The following is a 16,252-nucleotide window of genomic DNA, read 5'->3' as shown; positions in this document are numbered from 1 at the left end:
GGAGTCAGGAGATCAGGGTTCAATAATACCAGCACTCACACCAATTTGTGAGAGCTTGGACATGTCACTTAATACCTCTGTGTGACTCAGTTTCCCTGGCTGGAAAATGAGAATACTATTCTATTTTACAGTGTTCACTGTAAATTCACCAGTAGAATGATGGTTTGTTCTCCTTGGTTCTCTGTGTAGTGCCCGACAGGTCATCCTGGTCTACGAAACCCTGGATCTCAGAGGTCTTCACTTGCCACCACTTGTTTTTGATGTCACATAGACTCCTTTGGATTTTGGCTTTAAGCAGGTGATCGGCCTCATGTTTTCGCTGGTTAGAGGAATCATTTTGCCAGTTACAAAATGCATTTCTTTTCTGTTGAATTAATACTAGGATTTCCTCAGTTTTCGTCAAATCAGTCTTGGTGCTAATGAGTGGAATACCCTATGGTTTCAGCACATGCATTGTGAATGGTGTTTTTAAATTGATCCCAGTGCTCTTGAACGTCAATGTTGCTGTCAGGAAGGTTAGAGAGTTTGTCCGACAGATGTTGCTGGAACGTCTTGTAGCTGGCTTGATCCTGAAGTGCTTTGACGTTGTATCACTTTCGCTTAGTCTTTGGGTGTTTGCGGTGTGGTGAAGTGAGCTGCAGGTACATGACTGATCTTACTAATCAATGGTCTGTCCAACAGTGATCAGTATCTCTCATAGCTCGTGTTATATGGAAGTCGGAAAAGTCTTGGGCTCTGACTATATCATCATCAAGGAGGTGCCAGTGTTTGGTCTGAGGATGTTTCCAGGTGGTCTTAAATTTGTTACTCTGCCTAAAGATGGTATTTGTGATGAGCAGGTCATGCTCCACACATTTGCTCTTGAGGAGAATACCATTGGAGTTTACATTTCCCACCCCTTCTTTGCCTATTGTACCTCTCCTTTGGGAATCCCATCCGACTCTGGCATTGAAATCTCCCAGGAGGATGAGTTTGTTCTGCCTTAGAAGTGGCTGTGAGGACTGCATTAAGTGTGCTATAAAACTGCTCCTTATTGTCTTCCTCATTATCGAGTGTTGGGGCGTATGTGCTGATGACCGTGGCATATTGGTTGTTGCTAAGCTTGAGCCAAAGAGTCATGAGACGCTCATTGATCCCCACGGGAAGCTCCAAAAGCTGACTGGCGATCTTATTTTTGATGGCAAAGCCAATCCCCTGAATGGGTCTCTCTTCAGGTGCCTTTGCTTTCCAAAAGAAGGTGTAGCCACCTCCATCCTCTTTTAATTGGCCCTCATCGGCCTGGCGGGTCTCACTAAGAGCCGCAAAGTCAATGTTGAGTCTTGCCAGTTCTCTGGCAATTATGGCAGAACAGGAAGTCAGTGTAATACAATGGAATACACCTTACATGCAGAAGGGAATTTTAAGAGGAGAACTAGAAGTCTGAGAGGACAATCAAATAAAATATACCTGGAAGGGCACCCATATGACAAAACGTTCAAACTATACTTTCTCAAGGTGCAGCTCTTCCTAACAGCAATTGTTTAGCTCCAAGCCCCAAAATGAACATCAGATTAAAGTCAACTGCATGCTCTCTTATCCTATGCCAGGAATGGAAATAAACCTAGAATGGATTTAAAATGAACAATGCCAACTTCATGAACAGCTTCCCAGCATGCTTCAGTGGGTCATCATCTTTGTCAAGAGCAAATATCTGCGCATCACAAGTATTTAAGTACTGGCTCCTCCCCACTCCTCAGTATCAAAAGCCAAAGTTTTAAAGTGATAGTATGGAATTAAAATTACATTAAAATTACATATTGTGAGCCAAATCCTGCAGTTCATATTCAATCCTTCAGCTGGTAGCAGTAGTAAGCTTTTATCTTCTCATTGGATCCAGCCTGAACAAGCAGGCATGGTGTGTCACACACTCCCAATGTCAGGTGAAGCATGTCCCAGTCGTCCTATCTATACAAGAGTTCAAGTCACTACTTTGTATCAAATCACGTGCTTCCATTAACAATGACTATGCTGTACCAAAAGTACACACTTGTATACGTATGTGCTCACACGGAGGAGGTAGGACTAGAATCCTGGTCATTCAGCCAGTGGGAATTTGGACTGATTAAATAGCTCAGGATTCAATCTTTCAAAAACCAGGGAAGGAGGAAAATCCAGTAATAATCTACAACCATTTGAACTCTGATTATATAGGTGCTTAAACACATTGTCCAAGGAAATGAAAAATTCCAGAGCTCCTTTACGTGACAGAACAATAGCAGCTGTGACAACAGCACAGGCTTCGATGTCAGAGCAAAGAGAGAATTTCCACTGAATAATAAATGCTTCTATGAAGTCAGAGCATATGATGACCGTGTGAACAAACCAACTCGAAACACTCCTCTCCCCCAAACTTACTTTTTTTAAAATACATCTTGTAACTCAAAAATTCCACAAACAGATTATTGTAACATTTTGGGAAAAAAACGTATACTGTTTCACACATGAAGAGCATGGCTACTAAATTAATTGTTGGGACCAGCTGGCAAACATCCTGCTGAAGGGCTGAGATTCTACAGTGGTGTGTGTAGTGTGTTTGAAATCCTCAGTTCAGAATTGCGGTAGGAGTGAAAAGTAGCATTCTTACCTGCTCCTCACTTGCCATTTTGCCTTTTGTCTCACGTCATCCTGAGCGGTCATTTCTGGAGGTGCCTAGACCAGTGTTTCAGATAAGGGATTCTAATCTCCAAGAAGTTAGCATTCACAGCCCGACATGGTTAAAACTACTGTGCCTATATTTGTATACTAAGTAAAACTATTTCCCCTTGTTTATTCCCCCCCCCCCCACTGTTCCTCAGACGTTCTTCTTAACTCCTGGAAACGGCCCACCTTGATTATCACTTCAAAAGGTTTTCTCTCCCCCCACCCCACTCTCCTGCTGGTAATAGCTCATCTGAAGTGATCACTCCCCTTACAATGTGTATTTTTTCATGGTCTGTGTGTATATAAATCTCCTCACTGTATTTTCCACGTTATGCATCCGATGAAGTGAGCTGTAGCTCACGAAAGCTTATGCTCAAATAAATTGGTTAGTCTCTAAGGTGCCACAAGTCCTCCTTTTCTTTTTGAGAATACAGACTAACACGGCTGCTACTCTGAAACCGATATTTGTATGTAGCTTTTTGTTCCAGCAGTACCATTTGCTCCATTAAAAAGAAAAGGGGTCATTAGCATTTTTGATGTTCAGAAGATCAATATCTATCTAATAGACTTACTTCTAGAAATGGCAGTTCAGGATGATGTGAAGCAAAGGATTAAATGACAGGTGAGTAGCCATATTCCACAGGTAGGAATACGGTCCACTAATACAAGAACTTTTATCTGAGGATTTTAAACATGTCCTCAAATATTAAATCTTACAACAACCCCGTGGAATATTTTACCCACTTGACAGATGGCTGAACTGTGCACCCAGGGATTAAGTGATCTGTCGAAAGCTAAACACTGAATCAGTGGCAAAGTCAGGAAAAGAACCCAGGAGTCCCAATGGTCAGTGCCTATTTTCACTTCTACGTAACACTCCTTTGCATAGCTAGGGATAGAAGCCAGTATTCCTGATTCCTAGAGCTCTGCTCTAACCACTAGACAATCTCTCCCATAACAGGGAAAACAGGACAGCAGTTCTGACTCCTAGTGACCTACTTTAACCGACAAAGTATTCTTTCTACAATTGAGAATAGAAGCCAAGAGTCCTGACTGCCAATATTTTGCTCTAGCCACTCAATACACTCCCTCTCTGAAACAGAATCTCAGCCTTCGCTAGTGTCCCTGTGACTTATTTGAGCTTAATCCCAGATCTGTGCAGGGTTAATGAAATTGTGAAGGGGCACAGACAAATCTGAGGTAGGAACAGAGTGTCCCTTCCTGATGGTGGGAGATGATGGAGGTGGAAGATGATGCTTTGAGGTCATGTCCAGGATCAAACTGAGCTTTAGTAAGATAAAGGATTTCAATGTGATGGATGGAAGGGCAGGGGGAAAAAAGCCCATGGTAGTCTCACATGAGGCACTTTGGTGGTCATTGACTAGGTGAAGCAGCACAGATTTCTATTTAACAAAACTGGAACATACCAGCCAGACCTGGACACAGAGAGAAGCTGAGAGCAGTATCCATGTTTCGTTAGATTGCCTTTGCGTTAGAGTTGTTTTTATGCTTTGCACACCACATTAATGGGGATTTCACCTGCATTTAAACACAGCAGTGGTGAAAAGGAGAGCTAGCCTGACAGCACTCCATACCACATGGAAGCAGCACGGTTATACTGATGCAGAACATTACAGAAGAGGCATACACACTGTGCTCTCACCTAGAGACATTATTTTTGTTCTTTCTTGTTGCTTTCACTTCATCCAAATACAAGTCAGGCTAACGGGTTGCTCTTTGTGCATGACCGTCTCAGTTCTTATTTCCTCATGATCTCCTGCTTTTTCATCCCTAGACTAGCAATATTCCTAAATATTCCACCTTGTCTTCATCTCTATTATATTCCACAAACCACCCCACCTCTTTACAACCCTATCTATCCTTCCCACCCACACCCTGCTGCCTCTTTTATTGAGATATTCCTTGCTATCTTCCTCCCAAAGCTTTCAAGAGCTTTTCTCCTCGTCCCAAGACTCTAGAATCCTCTCTGCAGAAGTATTTTCTGCTGTGTTTTCATACCCCAACCTGCTTTTCCTTGCTGCCCTGAATCTGGCACTGGTATGATTTCCAGGGCTGATGTCAGCTGAGTTACCAGAGTCCAATACATGTACTAAATGCATTAATTAGAAGTCTGTGCATTTCCATTCCAACGTAAGAGGCCCATGAGAGTCTCGTGTTGTTATTGATGAACACAGAGAAGCCCTTTGACACATCAACCCTCAGTACAATCCATGTCATGGATACAACTCCTGTCTATTCCCAGAGGATCAATCAGAAGGACACATTGTCCTCACCCTGGCACACAATGCAGTTCAAGTTTCATCTGAGGGTTTCAAAGGGCTTCAACAAATATTAACTAAGCGCCAGGGAGACAGGTCAGTGATATTAAAACTGAAGCACAGAGCAGGGAAGTGTTTTTGATTTTTAAACAATGTTTAAACATTTTAAAATGGCTCTGTAGCTGGTGTGATCGATGCTTATCACATTGGCTCCTTGTCTTCCCTTCATCCCCTATCTGTTTATTGTATCTGCCTGTTGTATACTTAAATTCTACGCTCTTCAAGGTGGTGACCATCCTTTTTATTATTTGTTTGTACCATGCTTAGCACAATGGGGTCCCGATCAGAGTTTTTAGGTGCTATGAATACAAATGAATAATAATAATAAATTACTCCAAAGGAAGCAACATGTAGTATGGAAACTCAAGTTACCCCCAAACCATGCACCATACCTATGACATGAGTGTGACAACACAGGAATGTGTATTCAGTATATAAATTAACCTGCGGAACTCATTGTTGCTGGGTATTCCTGAGACAATTCCTTGGCAAGATTCAGATCACTCTTTTAAAAAAAAATCCTATCTACTGTAACCATGAAGTTCTCATTATCCATATAAATGTCTAATCCTCTTCAGAATTCTACCAAGCTGTTGGCCTCAATTATGTATTGTGGCAATGAGTTCCACAGGGTAATTCTAAGTTGTGTAGAGAAGAATTTCCTTTTAAACACTTCTAAATTTGCTGCCTTTCACTTTCATTGGGTGTCTGCTTGGCTCACTTGGCTCTCTTCTAGAGACAGGTTACTCCGTAAACATCCACCACAAAGATTTTTTTGCTGCTTCCTCTGAAGCATCTTGTATTAGCTGGGAATAGAATACTGGACTAGGTCAGCTCCGTGAGTCTTACCAAGAGGTAGATAAATTGGAATGTATGTAACAATTTGGTCCTGATTGGCCGGGGACAGGGCATCACAGATGCAGAGTGTGGATTAAAATTAGACACAGAATGCTGCTAAACATAGGAGGTACGTATATTTGCACCTGTCCTGCGTGAACACAATCAGCTTTGAGGCTGCTCATATTTACGGTTTATGGATGAGAGTATAACAGCGGATATATGTTTTTCCTCCCCTCTTGTAATGAGAGGCCGTCGGTCATTACGATACACAGAAAACCTTGGTCCACAAAAGACTTTTAGAACTTACTACCTGATCTGTGCTTGGAGTATCTGTTATGTCATTCATGCTTCTGCTTTGCGCATGGCCTAAAGAAAGCACAAGGGAAAGACATGGTGAGAAACGTTTAGAGGCCACAAACCTTCAATGTACAGATTCACAGGCCCATATTGCGCCCTTCACCTGCGTGGCTGACAAGCTGCTGAAAAGGAGAATGGGGTCATGAGTTGCCTCTAGTGTGGTTCATTTCTATAGTAGGCCAGAGTCTGGTCCCATTTACAACAAGATAAATCTGGTGTGGCTCACCTGGACTAACTCCAGATTTAACATGGCATAAATGTGATCAGAACAGAGTTACCCGGGTGGAGTTCACTGGATTTATACCAGGATATATATAAATATAAATATATATACTAGGATCAGATTCTGGCCACATCTTGACACTTATCTCTTACACTGCATGGGCCAAATTTGGCCCTCACATTTGCATTTACAACTCCCGCTGAGTTAATGGGTATGGCACGGATGGAACTGGGGGGCAGAATTTTGCTCCATTTTTGGGGTCCCTTTCCCCTCTTCCTGTGACACATTGCCCCAGCTTCCGTCTTTTCCCATCAGGGCTTTCTCAAGGTCTGTGCGAAGCTGCAGTTCCAGAAGAATTCATATATGTAAAATCAGTGGATGGTTAACGAAAGCTTTGCACACAGTCCCCTTTGGGGGGTGACAAGCCACTCATCTCTCAAAGTATAACCAAGCTATCAAATTCCAGGAAACATGCAGCAAAAATCAAGATGATATATGCCACGAATGCCTGGCAATAAAGAGGAGGCAAAGGGATTAATTCTGTTACTCAAAGCTTCCCCCCCCTTCTTTTTTAAGGGCTACATAAATGTAAACTCATTTATGACATTGTTTCGATTTTAAGCAACAACCCACCCCAAGTCTCTCCTCCTCAATTTTGTGGTTTTATAATTTCCTATTTTTCAAAATATATTTCTCTTCAGAACCCAAAAGGGGAAGCCAACTGCCAGAAAATACAGGGTGAAGAATGAAATTGACTCAAACTGAAACACAGTGCTGCCAAATATTCAAAGAAAGCCATCTGAAAAAACCCCCAAAAACGATCCGCCTTCCCTAATTTCTTTTAGTTACAGTAATTTTAAATGTGACTTGTAAAAACAGCCTGTAGAACATTTTCAGACAGCTGGCCTGGTGCCTAGGGACTCAGGAGGTCTAGGTTCAATCCCCAGTTTTCCTACAGAGTTCTTGCATGACCATGGCCCACCAGTTTAGGACCAGAACTTTAAAAGGGAGATAGGGAGCTAACACTCTTTTTAAATCTGGCCCTTAGCGTCCTTGTGCCTTGATTCCCCATCTGGACAATAATAATTCTTCTCTTCCACTATGTGTCTGTCTCATGCATTCAGACTGTAAGCTCTTTGGGGCAGGGACTGTCTTTTACTATGTATATATACACAGCACCTAGCACAATGCTGCCCTGATCTCAGATGAAGCACATAGAAGCTACAGTAATATCAAGTGTGAGCTTAAAGTTGACAGGCTCCCTTTAATTACTTCCTATTATGATCTTGGAACCAAATGATTAAAAAAAAAAATCATTAATCAAATCCTACTGCTTGAACAGAACAGCTTAGACAGACTAGAAGAACCAGCTCAGAGCTAAGCAAGTTCTAGAGCTGGTCGCTAGCTTCCAGATGAAATTCTCCAATTCATTGAAGCTGCCATTTTTAAGATGGTGGGATTGCTAATGGGAGCAAGAGGGCATGTCTACTGCAGTACTGCTGTAGCGAGGATGCTTCCTACATCAACAGAAGCGTTTTCACCATCCATGTAGTTAATCCACCTCCTCAAGTGGTGGTAGCTAGGTTGATGGAAGAATCAGGGGTTAGGTCAACCTAGCTATGCACACAGCGGTGTGAATTTTTCACACTCGAGCATGACACAGCTAGGTCGATCTAAATTTTAAATGTAGACCAGGGCTGAAGCAGTTTAAAAAAATTATGACCATTATTCTATGCATTTTGATTGTTTTCTTGTTCTATCGTCTTGCGATTCTCTTCAAAGCTTTATATCTCATGTGTCACTCCACCATCATCCATAACAGGAGTATTCATCTGCCGGAGGGTTGTGGGGCAATCAATGGCCAAATTCTAAGGTCCTTACTCTGTTTTTACTCATTTCTCACCCCTCTCAACAACGCTTTCCCCGACTAAGCATAACCCACTGGTGAATGTGAGTATCAAGTCCCCCGCTACAGTGATCCACAGAGGATAGGAGCTGATACAGCCACCAGAAAGGGATCCTGTAGCAGCTCATGCTGTTGTATTTGGAGGTCCCTGATTCCACCCCCAGTGTGTCGGCCAACACCCCAGCCATGACAAACACTTGGGGCGAGATTCACACAAGAATTTAGGCACCGAACGGCCACTTTAGGCACCTTAATCTCACAATCATCCCCCTGCCCCTGGGATTCACAAAAGCCCTGTTCAGCTGCCCGGTAGGTAGCTAAATGTTTGCAGGAAAAGTTCCCTAGGTGCCTGTGTATCTGACGTCTGCAGCCTCACACTAGGCATCTGGACACCTGAGCCTCAGCGCAATGAACGAACCAGCGGAAGAGGTGTTCCTCCGCCTAAATCACCTGTGGGCCCCTACCTGGGAGGCGAGCCCTGAATACAACTACCGAGCTCACACAAAACAGGGGAGGAGAGCCTCTCCCCTTGTGTCTTAGCCCCGTGGTGAGGCTGCTCACTTGGGATGTGGCAGACCTCTGGTTCAAGTCCCCCCTCCACTTGAAGTGGGAGCGGTCACCTCTCAGGGGAGTGTCCTAACCACTGAGCTATGAGATATTCTGGTGTGGGGCTGCCTCAGTCTCTCCCATTAAAATGGTTCCACTGTGAATAAATAATTAAGAGTAATTGGGCCAGAGAGTGCAAGGACGAGAATGACTCGGTAGCCTAGTGGCTGCAGCACTCGCCTGGGAAATGAGACCCCCAGTCTCCCTGCTGTTGATGAGCCACCTTCCCCTGCCCACCCTGCACCCTGGCTTCTTGCATCCTTGGCATCTCCCATTGGCTAGCTTAACTGGCACCTGGCCTCCAGCGTGCTGGCTTTTGTGAACCCCACTCTGAGGCACCTGCCTCTCCCCAATAACTGTACAGGGAGCCTGGCCACCAAACTCAGGTTTTGTGATTCACAGTGATTTTCTAGGTGCCTACATATTAGGTCTGGCGATGCTCAGCATCACCACTCCTAAGTGCCTTTGTGAATCCAGCCCTTCAGGCTTCGCCTCGGTTTAATTCGATTTCAACATGAATGACACCCACTATAGTCATCGGAGCAGGCTGAAAAACGCAAACATTCCCCCCCTCCCCAGATATTCATCTCAGGGTGAGATTGTCACTTGTTCTGCACCCCTACGCGGCGGGATAAGGAGTTGTAAGGTACAGAGGGGGAAGTTATCTGTACCAACTATCCAGCTGTCACAGTCTGTGATGAAGTCACAACATGGATCCTGAAGCAGTGTAACTATGCTCCTTGCACAGGGCTTGTTGCAAAGCAATTATTTGTAATTTTAAAAACCTTTAATTTTCAGCTGACACTTTGCAATAAGTTCTACCTGGCAATACACTGGAGCTATGCTTTTTGATACCTAGAATTGCCACCAATGCATAAAAATGGAAGGAGAACTACAAGGCTCAGGATAACTGCAGTGTAATTGAAATGTAGGTAAACACACCTGGGCTCCAAAAAGCAATGCAATAAAATGAACACCCAGAGGTGTAACCATAAGGGAGTCTGTAATGCAGTTCCCCTTCCGGTTATCTGAATTACTTGTAATTGAAAACCGTAGCCACAGTGTAACTATGCTGCAATTGCAACATAAGTGCACTGTAACTACAATCACCATGGGATAAAGTGGCATCCATCTTTCTCTAAGCTCTTTCAATCACAGTAATTTTAGAGTTTACTTCGAGCAACATTTGCAGATGGAAAAGTGATTTTCAAGTAGACCATTCTTGCTTTCTCACTCTAGGAAATAGTTGTTTACAACCGATGCCCAAAGAGATTATGTGCTTTGCCAAATGTAAATCAGAGAAATAACCAGGATTCGAACTCAGGATTACAGACTCTCAACCAGGTGTTTGTTCTGGTAGACACTGCTACCTCACTGAACAAGTAAGTAGCTGTTGTTCAACTTACGTAAACGTCCATAATTTGCGTTCTGTCTCATTCTAAGATCTTCGGTGGAGCGGTGGAAGCTGGCCCCTGCTGCTGGGCTCCGGACAGGACTACGATCTGAGAGGGAGAGAGCATTTAGATCACATACATGTACACAATAAGGCTGTCAGCAAATGCTGCCAGCTTGGATCACGTGTGACCATCAATGAATACAGCTTGTCATTTTCAGGTATTGAAACTTGGGTGGCAATGGGTGAAAATTAATTGTCCAGTGCTTAACTTGGATAGATTTCACACACCTCTTGATATTCTGCAAGTTTGGCAATGAATTCAGCAGCATTTTCCACTTTTGGCTCAGGCCAAGTAATTTTTCTGTTAGGAAGGAACGGCTTTACTTCTGACAGAGTATTTTTAATATTTTCCTTGCTGTGCAGAGGGCCAATGCAAGGCTTATGCCACTACCTTAGTCCCATTTAAGCCCTATTTTGAGGCCTGAAGTGGCATTTGACTGGTGCACAGGCCCTCTCTGCACAAGGATGAACATCACACAGTGTGAATACAAGCTCTACTACTTACAACTGGCCCTCATGCTCAGATACCGTGGTTATAATTGAGGCAAGAAACTGAGCAAGACAATGGAACTTGGCATGGTGTGTGACAGACTGATAATATTCTGTATTATCCTGAAGAACTGTTCTGAAATTAAGATAAACTTCATTAAATTAAATTAAACCTCATCGAATTAGAACTAATACCTTCAGGGCACACTGTATTAAAAATGGTGTGTTATTGTGGCACTGTATGTACTTTCTCTAGTAGGGAAGGGGGGGATGCTAATAACTTACTCTGTTATCAACCCTTTAAAGCCACCCCCTGGCTTATATGAATTCAAACTGGAGTCTCCAGCAGGGACCAAGAGACAAAAAAGGGGTTTGGATAAACAGCCTTCTGCATGATTCAGTGGATGGTCTGGACCCCCAACCCATGGAGGGCCCCAATCCCTAGGGTAGGGTTGAAAGGACTGAGCCTCCTGAGGACACACAAACCTGGGAGCTTGTTCTGAGCTGAAGCTGTGCTGAACTTGTGACCACAAAGGAATCCCCGTGCGTTGGGGGTTGAAGGACAACTCTTGCCAGCATCCCTGAGTGGGTGCGGGTGATGCTTGGTAAGCTTATTAGCAAGCGTCCAAGTTCCTTTATTGTTTTTAATATGATTTCTCTGTAATCCTTTTTACCTCAGAAATGCAGTAGGCTTGCATAGGAAGTGCTGTGTGGTACCTTGTAGCAATTACACCTGTTAACCATCTCGGGAGAGCAAGCAAGCAATGTCCTTGGGCAACCTGCCAGTGCTGGGAATACACACAAAAAGGCCTGATTTTGCTCGTGCTTACATGGTGGGTGTAATCCATTCACTTTACTGGAGCCACTCCTGATTTACACTGGTGTAAATGAGATCAGCATGAGACCCAGAGAATAGATCTTTTGATTAAGAAGGGGCCATTTTCAACACAGACACTGTTCAGGATAGAGCTGCATTGCAAGCATTTACGGAAACCTAGCACCTCCCCAATGTTAATTCAATGCCGCTGCCAGGGCGGGATCTTGTCTTGTGATAGAAAACTCCTCACTAGAGCTGGTCAGGAACTGGAATCTGCATTTTGCAGGAAATCCCAACATTCTGAAAAATCCCCAAAATGTCCTCAAAATGAGCATTTCAAAAAATCTTGCTAGTATCAAAAACCATTTGGCCTTTTACATTACATTAACTGTTAACTATAACATACACATAATAATCTACACACAATATATTAAAAACTATATTTTAATAGACTATAAAAGTCAAAACAAAACTGAACTTTGATTCAAAATGTTTTTGACATTGTCAAAATAAAGCATTTTTAGTTTTTCCCATTGAAAATGTTGTTGAAATTGACGCGTTCCCATGAAACATTTAGATTAAATGGCATTTTTCAATGGAAAACTGTTCTGTCAAAATTTTTTTTTGACCAGCTCTACTTACGACTGATATAGGCTTGAAGCAACAAGAAGAATAGCAGCCAGAACAACAGCAATAACAATCTTCCCTGCAATTTAATAATGGGCCCAACGCAGCACCCACTGAAGTGAACGGCAAAACTTCCTTTTTGGGTAAACAATCTGCCCCTGTATTTTCCTATATGTTGTGAATATTCATTCCAAAGACTTATTTCTCCTTAATGGAAAAAGACCCACAGTGTAAACATCGATGAGGAGTAATAACCACAGCCAAAACCACCAAGGCTAGAAATCACTAAAGTATGAGCAAAGTTCTGCTCTGAGCTGTTGGGTGAATCTCAGTTCTGCTACACTGCTCTCCCTAGAGGCATGGATGCCTCGCTGAAGTCAATGGAAGTATGCATGCCGGGACAGCAGGCTATCAGAGATTACATCTGATGTGCAGAAGCAAAACCTTAAGTTTGCCCTTTAGGTTAGTCTAGAGAGTGGACAACTTAAGGTCATTACAGCCAAGATTCCAAAGTGCCTCCCATTTGAACCCAAGTTAATATCCTAGACTGGAAACAGAGAAATCCCCCTTTAAAAGGGCTAAAAACAGGAAATCACAAAACAGACTGGGTTCAAACAAAAAGGAATAAGGACCTTGGGATACAGCCATGTGTGAACTGAATCTTGTGAACTCACTTGTGGTGGATGAGACCGATTTGCCAATGTCTGCCAAGGATCGGTGGATCGGCTTCTTGGTCTGGTGGCGATGTTTCCTCAGGAGCACGTAACTGATTTTCTCTCTCAGCTCCGGCCTGAGCAGACCATCCTCTATCTGCTTTTCAATAACATCATCTGAAAGAAGGACATTGGAAGTGCACGCGTGACTTGCTGGGCTGCGGCATGAAAAGTTCTGTTGCAAAAAAAAAAAAAAAGCTCCTCCTTGCAAACCCTAAAACTGCATCATATGCCAAAAACTCAGACTTTAAGGTCATGAGGGACCATCATGATCATCTAGTCTGACCTCCTGCACATCGCAGGCCACACAACCTGACCCCCCACTCCTGTAACGGACCCCTCACCTCTGGCTGAGTGACTGACGTCCTCAAATCATAATTTAAATATGTCAAATTACAGAGAATCCTCCATTTACACTAGTTTAAACCTGCAAGTGACCCATGCTCCATGCTGCAGAGGAAGACAAACCACCCCCCCACCCCCACAGAGTCTGTCAATCTGATGCAGGGGAAAATTCCTTCCTGACCCCAAATATGACAATCAGTTAGACATGTTGGCGAGACCCACCAGCCAGACACCTGGGAAGGAATTCTCTGCAGTAACTCAGAGCCCTCCCCATGTAGCATCCCATCTCCAGCTACTGGAGATATTTGCTGCTAGCAGTCACAGATTGGCTCCATGACATCGTAGGAAGTCTCATCATACATGATGGTCTGTAGAGGCTATATGGTGGGTTCAGATCATAATAGACAAGTTCACGCTCATTCTTTACTCAGAAAAAAATCCCAGTTAATATCCTTGCTTCCCCTGGGGTTTTGCCTGTAGAATGGAGTGTTGAACCAGGGCCATATTACTTTCCTTTTCTTAAAGGTGTAGTGCCCAATCCCTGTTTGTCCTGTACCTTCTTTCATCATTTACACCCGTGTGGTATCTGTGTAAAATGCAGCCATTCAGATATGTCAGGATGTTGCATTAACTTTGCACAGGTGTGAAATGATGGCACACAAGGAGCACAGTAGTGAAGAATCAAGCCCGTGCTGCCTAACAGGCCAACTCCTGCAGTTCTTCTTGGGCAGGGAAAACTCCCACCATTGGGAAGAATCAAAGCTACATGATTTGGCTCTAAACTGTCAAAACAAGCAATATGCTCTCTCCGAGATGCTCATCATCACCACAATATCTGGGCATCAGTGAGATCAGCAGCGATTCACAGAAGGGACTATGATGTTTTTATATGATAAAAACCCATCCCAGCATGCAGTGCATATTATACACACACACACACCCCTTCGAAGCAGTTACTATGCCAAGCTAATTTGAATGGGTTGGTGATGCTGATTTAGCTGCCTTAGGTCTTCATCTATATGCAGACTTGCACAGAAATAACTAAATCAGTTTGGACTCTCTCCTTTTGTTATTTCAGTGCAGGTCTGTGGGTAGACCAGCCTTTATATGTACTGAGAGTGAGCTCTTCTGATACTGTAAATTAATTCTGCTGTCCTCTCTTTACCCCAGTGTAAATTCCATTGATTTCTACAGAGTTGCTTATTATGGCACATTAGAATCAGGCCCACAAAGTTAAATTAAAAAGTACATAAAAGGCACATCATACCAGAGATAATAAATCAAACAAACAAACAAACAAACAGAGATGATTAATGAATAAATAAGAATGGCAAACCTCTACCGAGCTCCTCACTAAGCATGTAACAGTGCAGCAATTTGAGCCAACATTTTAACATATGCAGTGGGTTGTTACTTTGAAAGGCTGACTACTACACTGCCTTTTAAAAAGTGTAGTTATACTCTGAAAAGGGACAATAAAAAGGAAGCTCTCGAGTTCTAAATGTATTGAGCTTTCTCTCATTAACTTGAAGAGCAAATCCGCTGAGTTCATGAGTCACTTGCTGTATACAGAATCACAGAAACGACTGAGAAGTCATCAAGTCCAGCCACTTGTGCTGAGGTAGGACCAAGTAAACCTAGACCATCCTTGATGGGTGTTTGTCCAACCTGTTCTTCAAAACTTCTGTGATGGGGATTCCACAACCTCTCTTGGAAGCCTATTCCAGAGTTTAACTAGAGTTAGAAAGTTTTTCCTAATGTCTAACCTAAATTTCTCTTGTTGCAGATTAAGCCCATTATTTCATGTCCTAACTTCAGTGGACATGGAGAACAACTGATCACTGTCCTCTTTATAGCTGCCATGAACATATTTGAAGATTTATCTGGTTCCCCACTTGCCTTCTTTTCCCAAGACTAAACAGGACCAGTTGTTTTAACCTTTCCTCACAGGTCAGGTTTTTAAAAACTTTTAGTGTATTTATATGTAATGACGTTTGTACGTAACTATATATAATCAAAGGAGAAAAATAAATAAGTAAATGGATGCACAGAGATTAGAAATCAATTTTGTTTTCATTTCTCAACTGTACCACATAACCTGCTTGACAACGGTTACATTCTCTCTGGCTTATATTACGTAAGGCATAATGAAATTAACATTCATCAATAAAAATGAAAAAAGTGAAACCCAGCATAAGGCACTGTTAGTTTTGACGTAATACTGCATCCGCTCTTTTCAGCTTTTCTTCACCTATCAGGTTTATATAATCTCAGGATGCTTTACAAACATTAACTAGAGCCTGACTAACACCTACAGGTCTCAGAATAGAACCCAGGAGTCCCAGCTCCAACCACTAGTCAGAGCTTCCTCGACACACAAGTGTGGGGTTTTTTGAGCCGTAAGCATAAGACCCACCAGAGAGACAAGGTGGGTGCGGTGAGATCCTATCTAATATTTGGGGACTGACATGGCTACAGTTACACTGCGTAAGACCCACCAGGTAACAGAAACTAATCTAGCAACAACCTCCTCCTCCTCATCCTTTCATTGCCTAATGTCATATTGGATGGATTGCAGTGGAGTGATATGTATTAAAGAATCTCACTGCACCTGACTGCAAAGGTGTAAATGTGTAAACACAGAAAAGTGGGAGTCAAATGCAAGCATGTCAGAGCAGTAGTGATTTACAGTTACAGTGCATAATCGACTTTAGGTACGTATCTGGCCCCCAGATGCTCGAAGGTGTTTAGGGATTTAACTCCCATTGGTTTCAATAAAAGTCAGGAGAGCTCAGTACCTTTGAGGATCGGGGCTTATCCACTTCACAAACTTTAACGTGTTTAGCCTCAACACC

At 42.9% G+C, this 16,252-nt stretch overlaps 1 protein-coding gene across 1 annotated transcript in view; it reads right to left on the bottom strand.

Annotated features, from left to right (window-relative positions):
- Positions 1–16,252, bottom strand: part of SLC4A5 (solute carrier family 4 member 5) — a 126,141-nt gene that overhangs the window by 60,488 nt on the left and 49,401 nt on the right. The window contains exons 7-9 of the mRNA XM_084615364.1: positions 13,014–13,169; positions 10,357–10,452; positions 6,169–6,224 (exon numbers count right to left, since the gene is read on the bottom strand). Of these exons, the coding sequence (XP_084471490.1) occupies positions 6,169–6,224; positions 10,357–10,452; positions 13,014–13,169 (308 nt within the window). The remainder of the gene's footprint in view (positions 1–6,168; positions 6,225–10,356; positions 10,453–13,013; positions 13,170–16,252) is intronic.

The sequence above is a fragment of the Lepidochelys olivacea genome (genome assembly GCF_965140295.1).
Source record: "Lepidochelys olivacea isolate rLepOli2 genome assembly, chromosome: 26".
Taxonomy (NCBI): domain Eukaryota; kingdom Metazoa; phylum Chordata; order Testudines; family Cheloniidae; genus Lepidochelys; species Lepidochelys olivacea.
The sequence above is the reverse complement of the archived record's forward strand: the minus strand, read 5'-3'. Positions and strand labels throughout refer to the sequence as shown.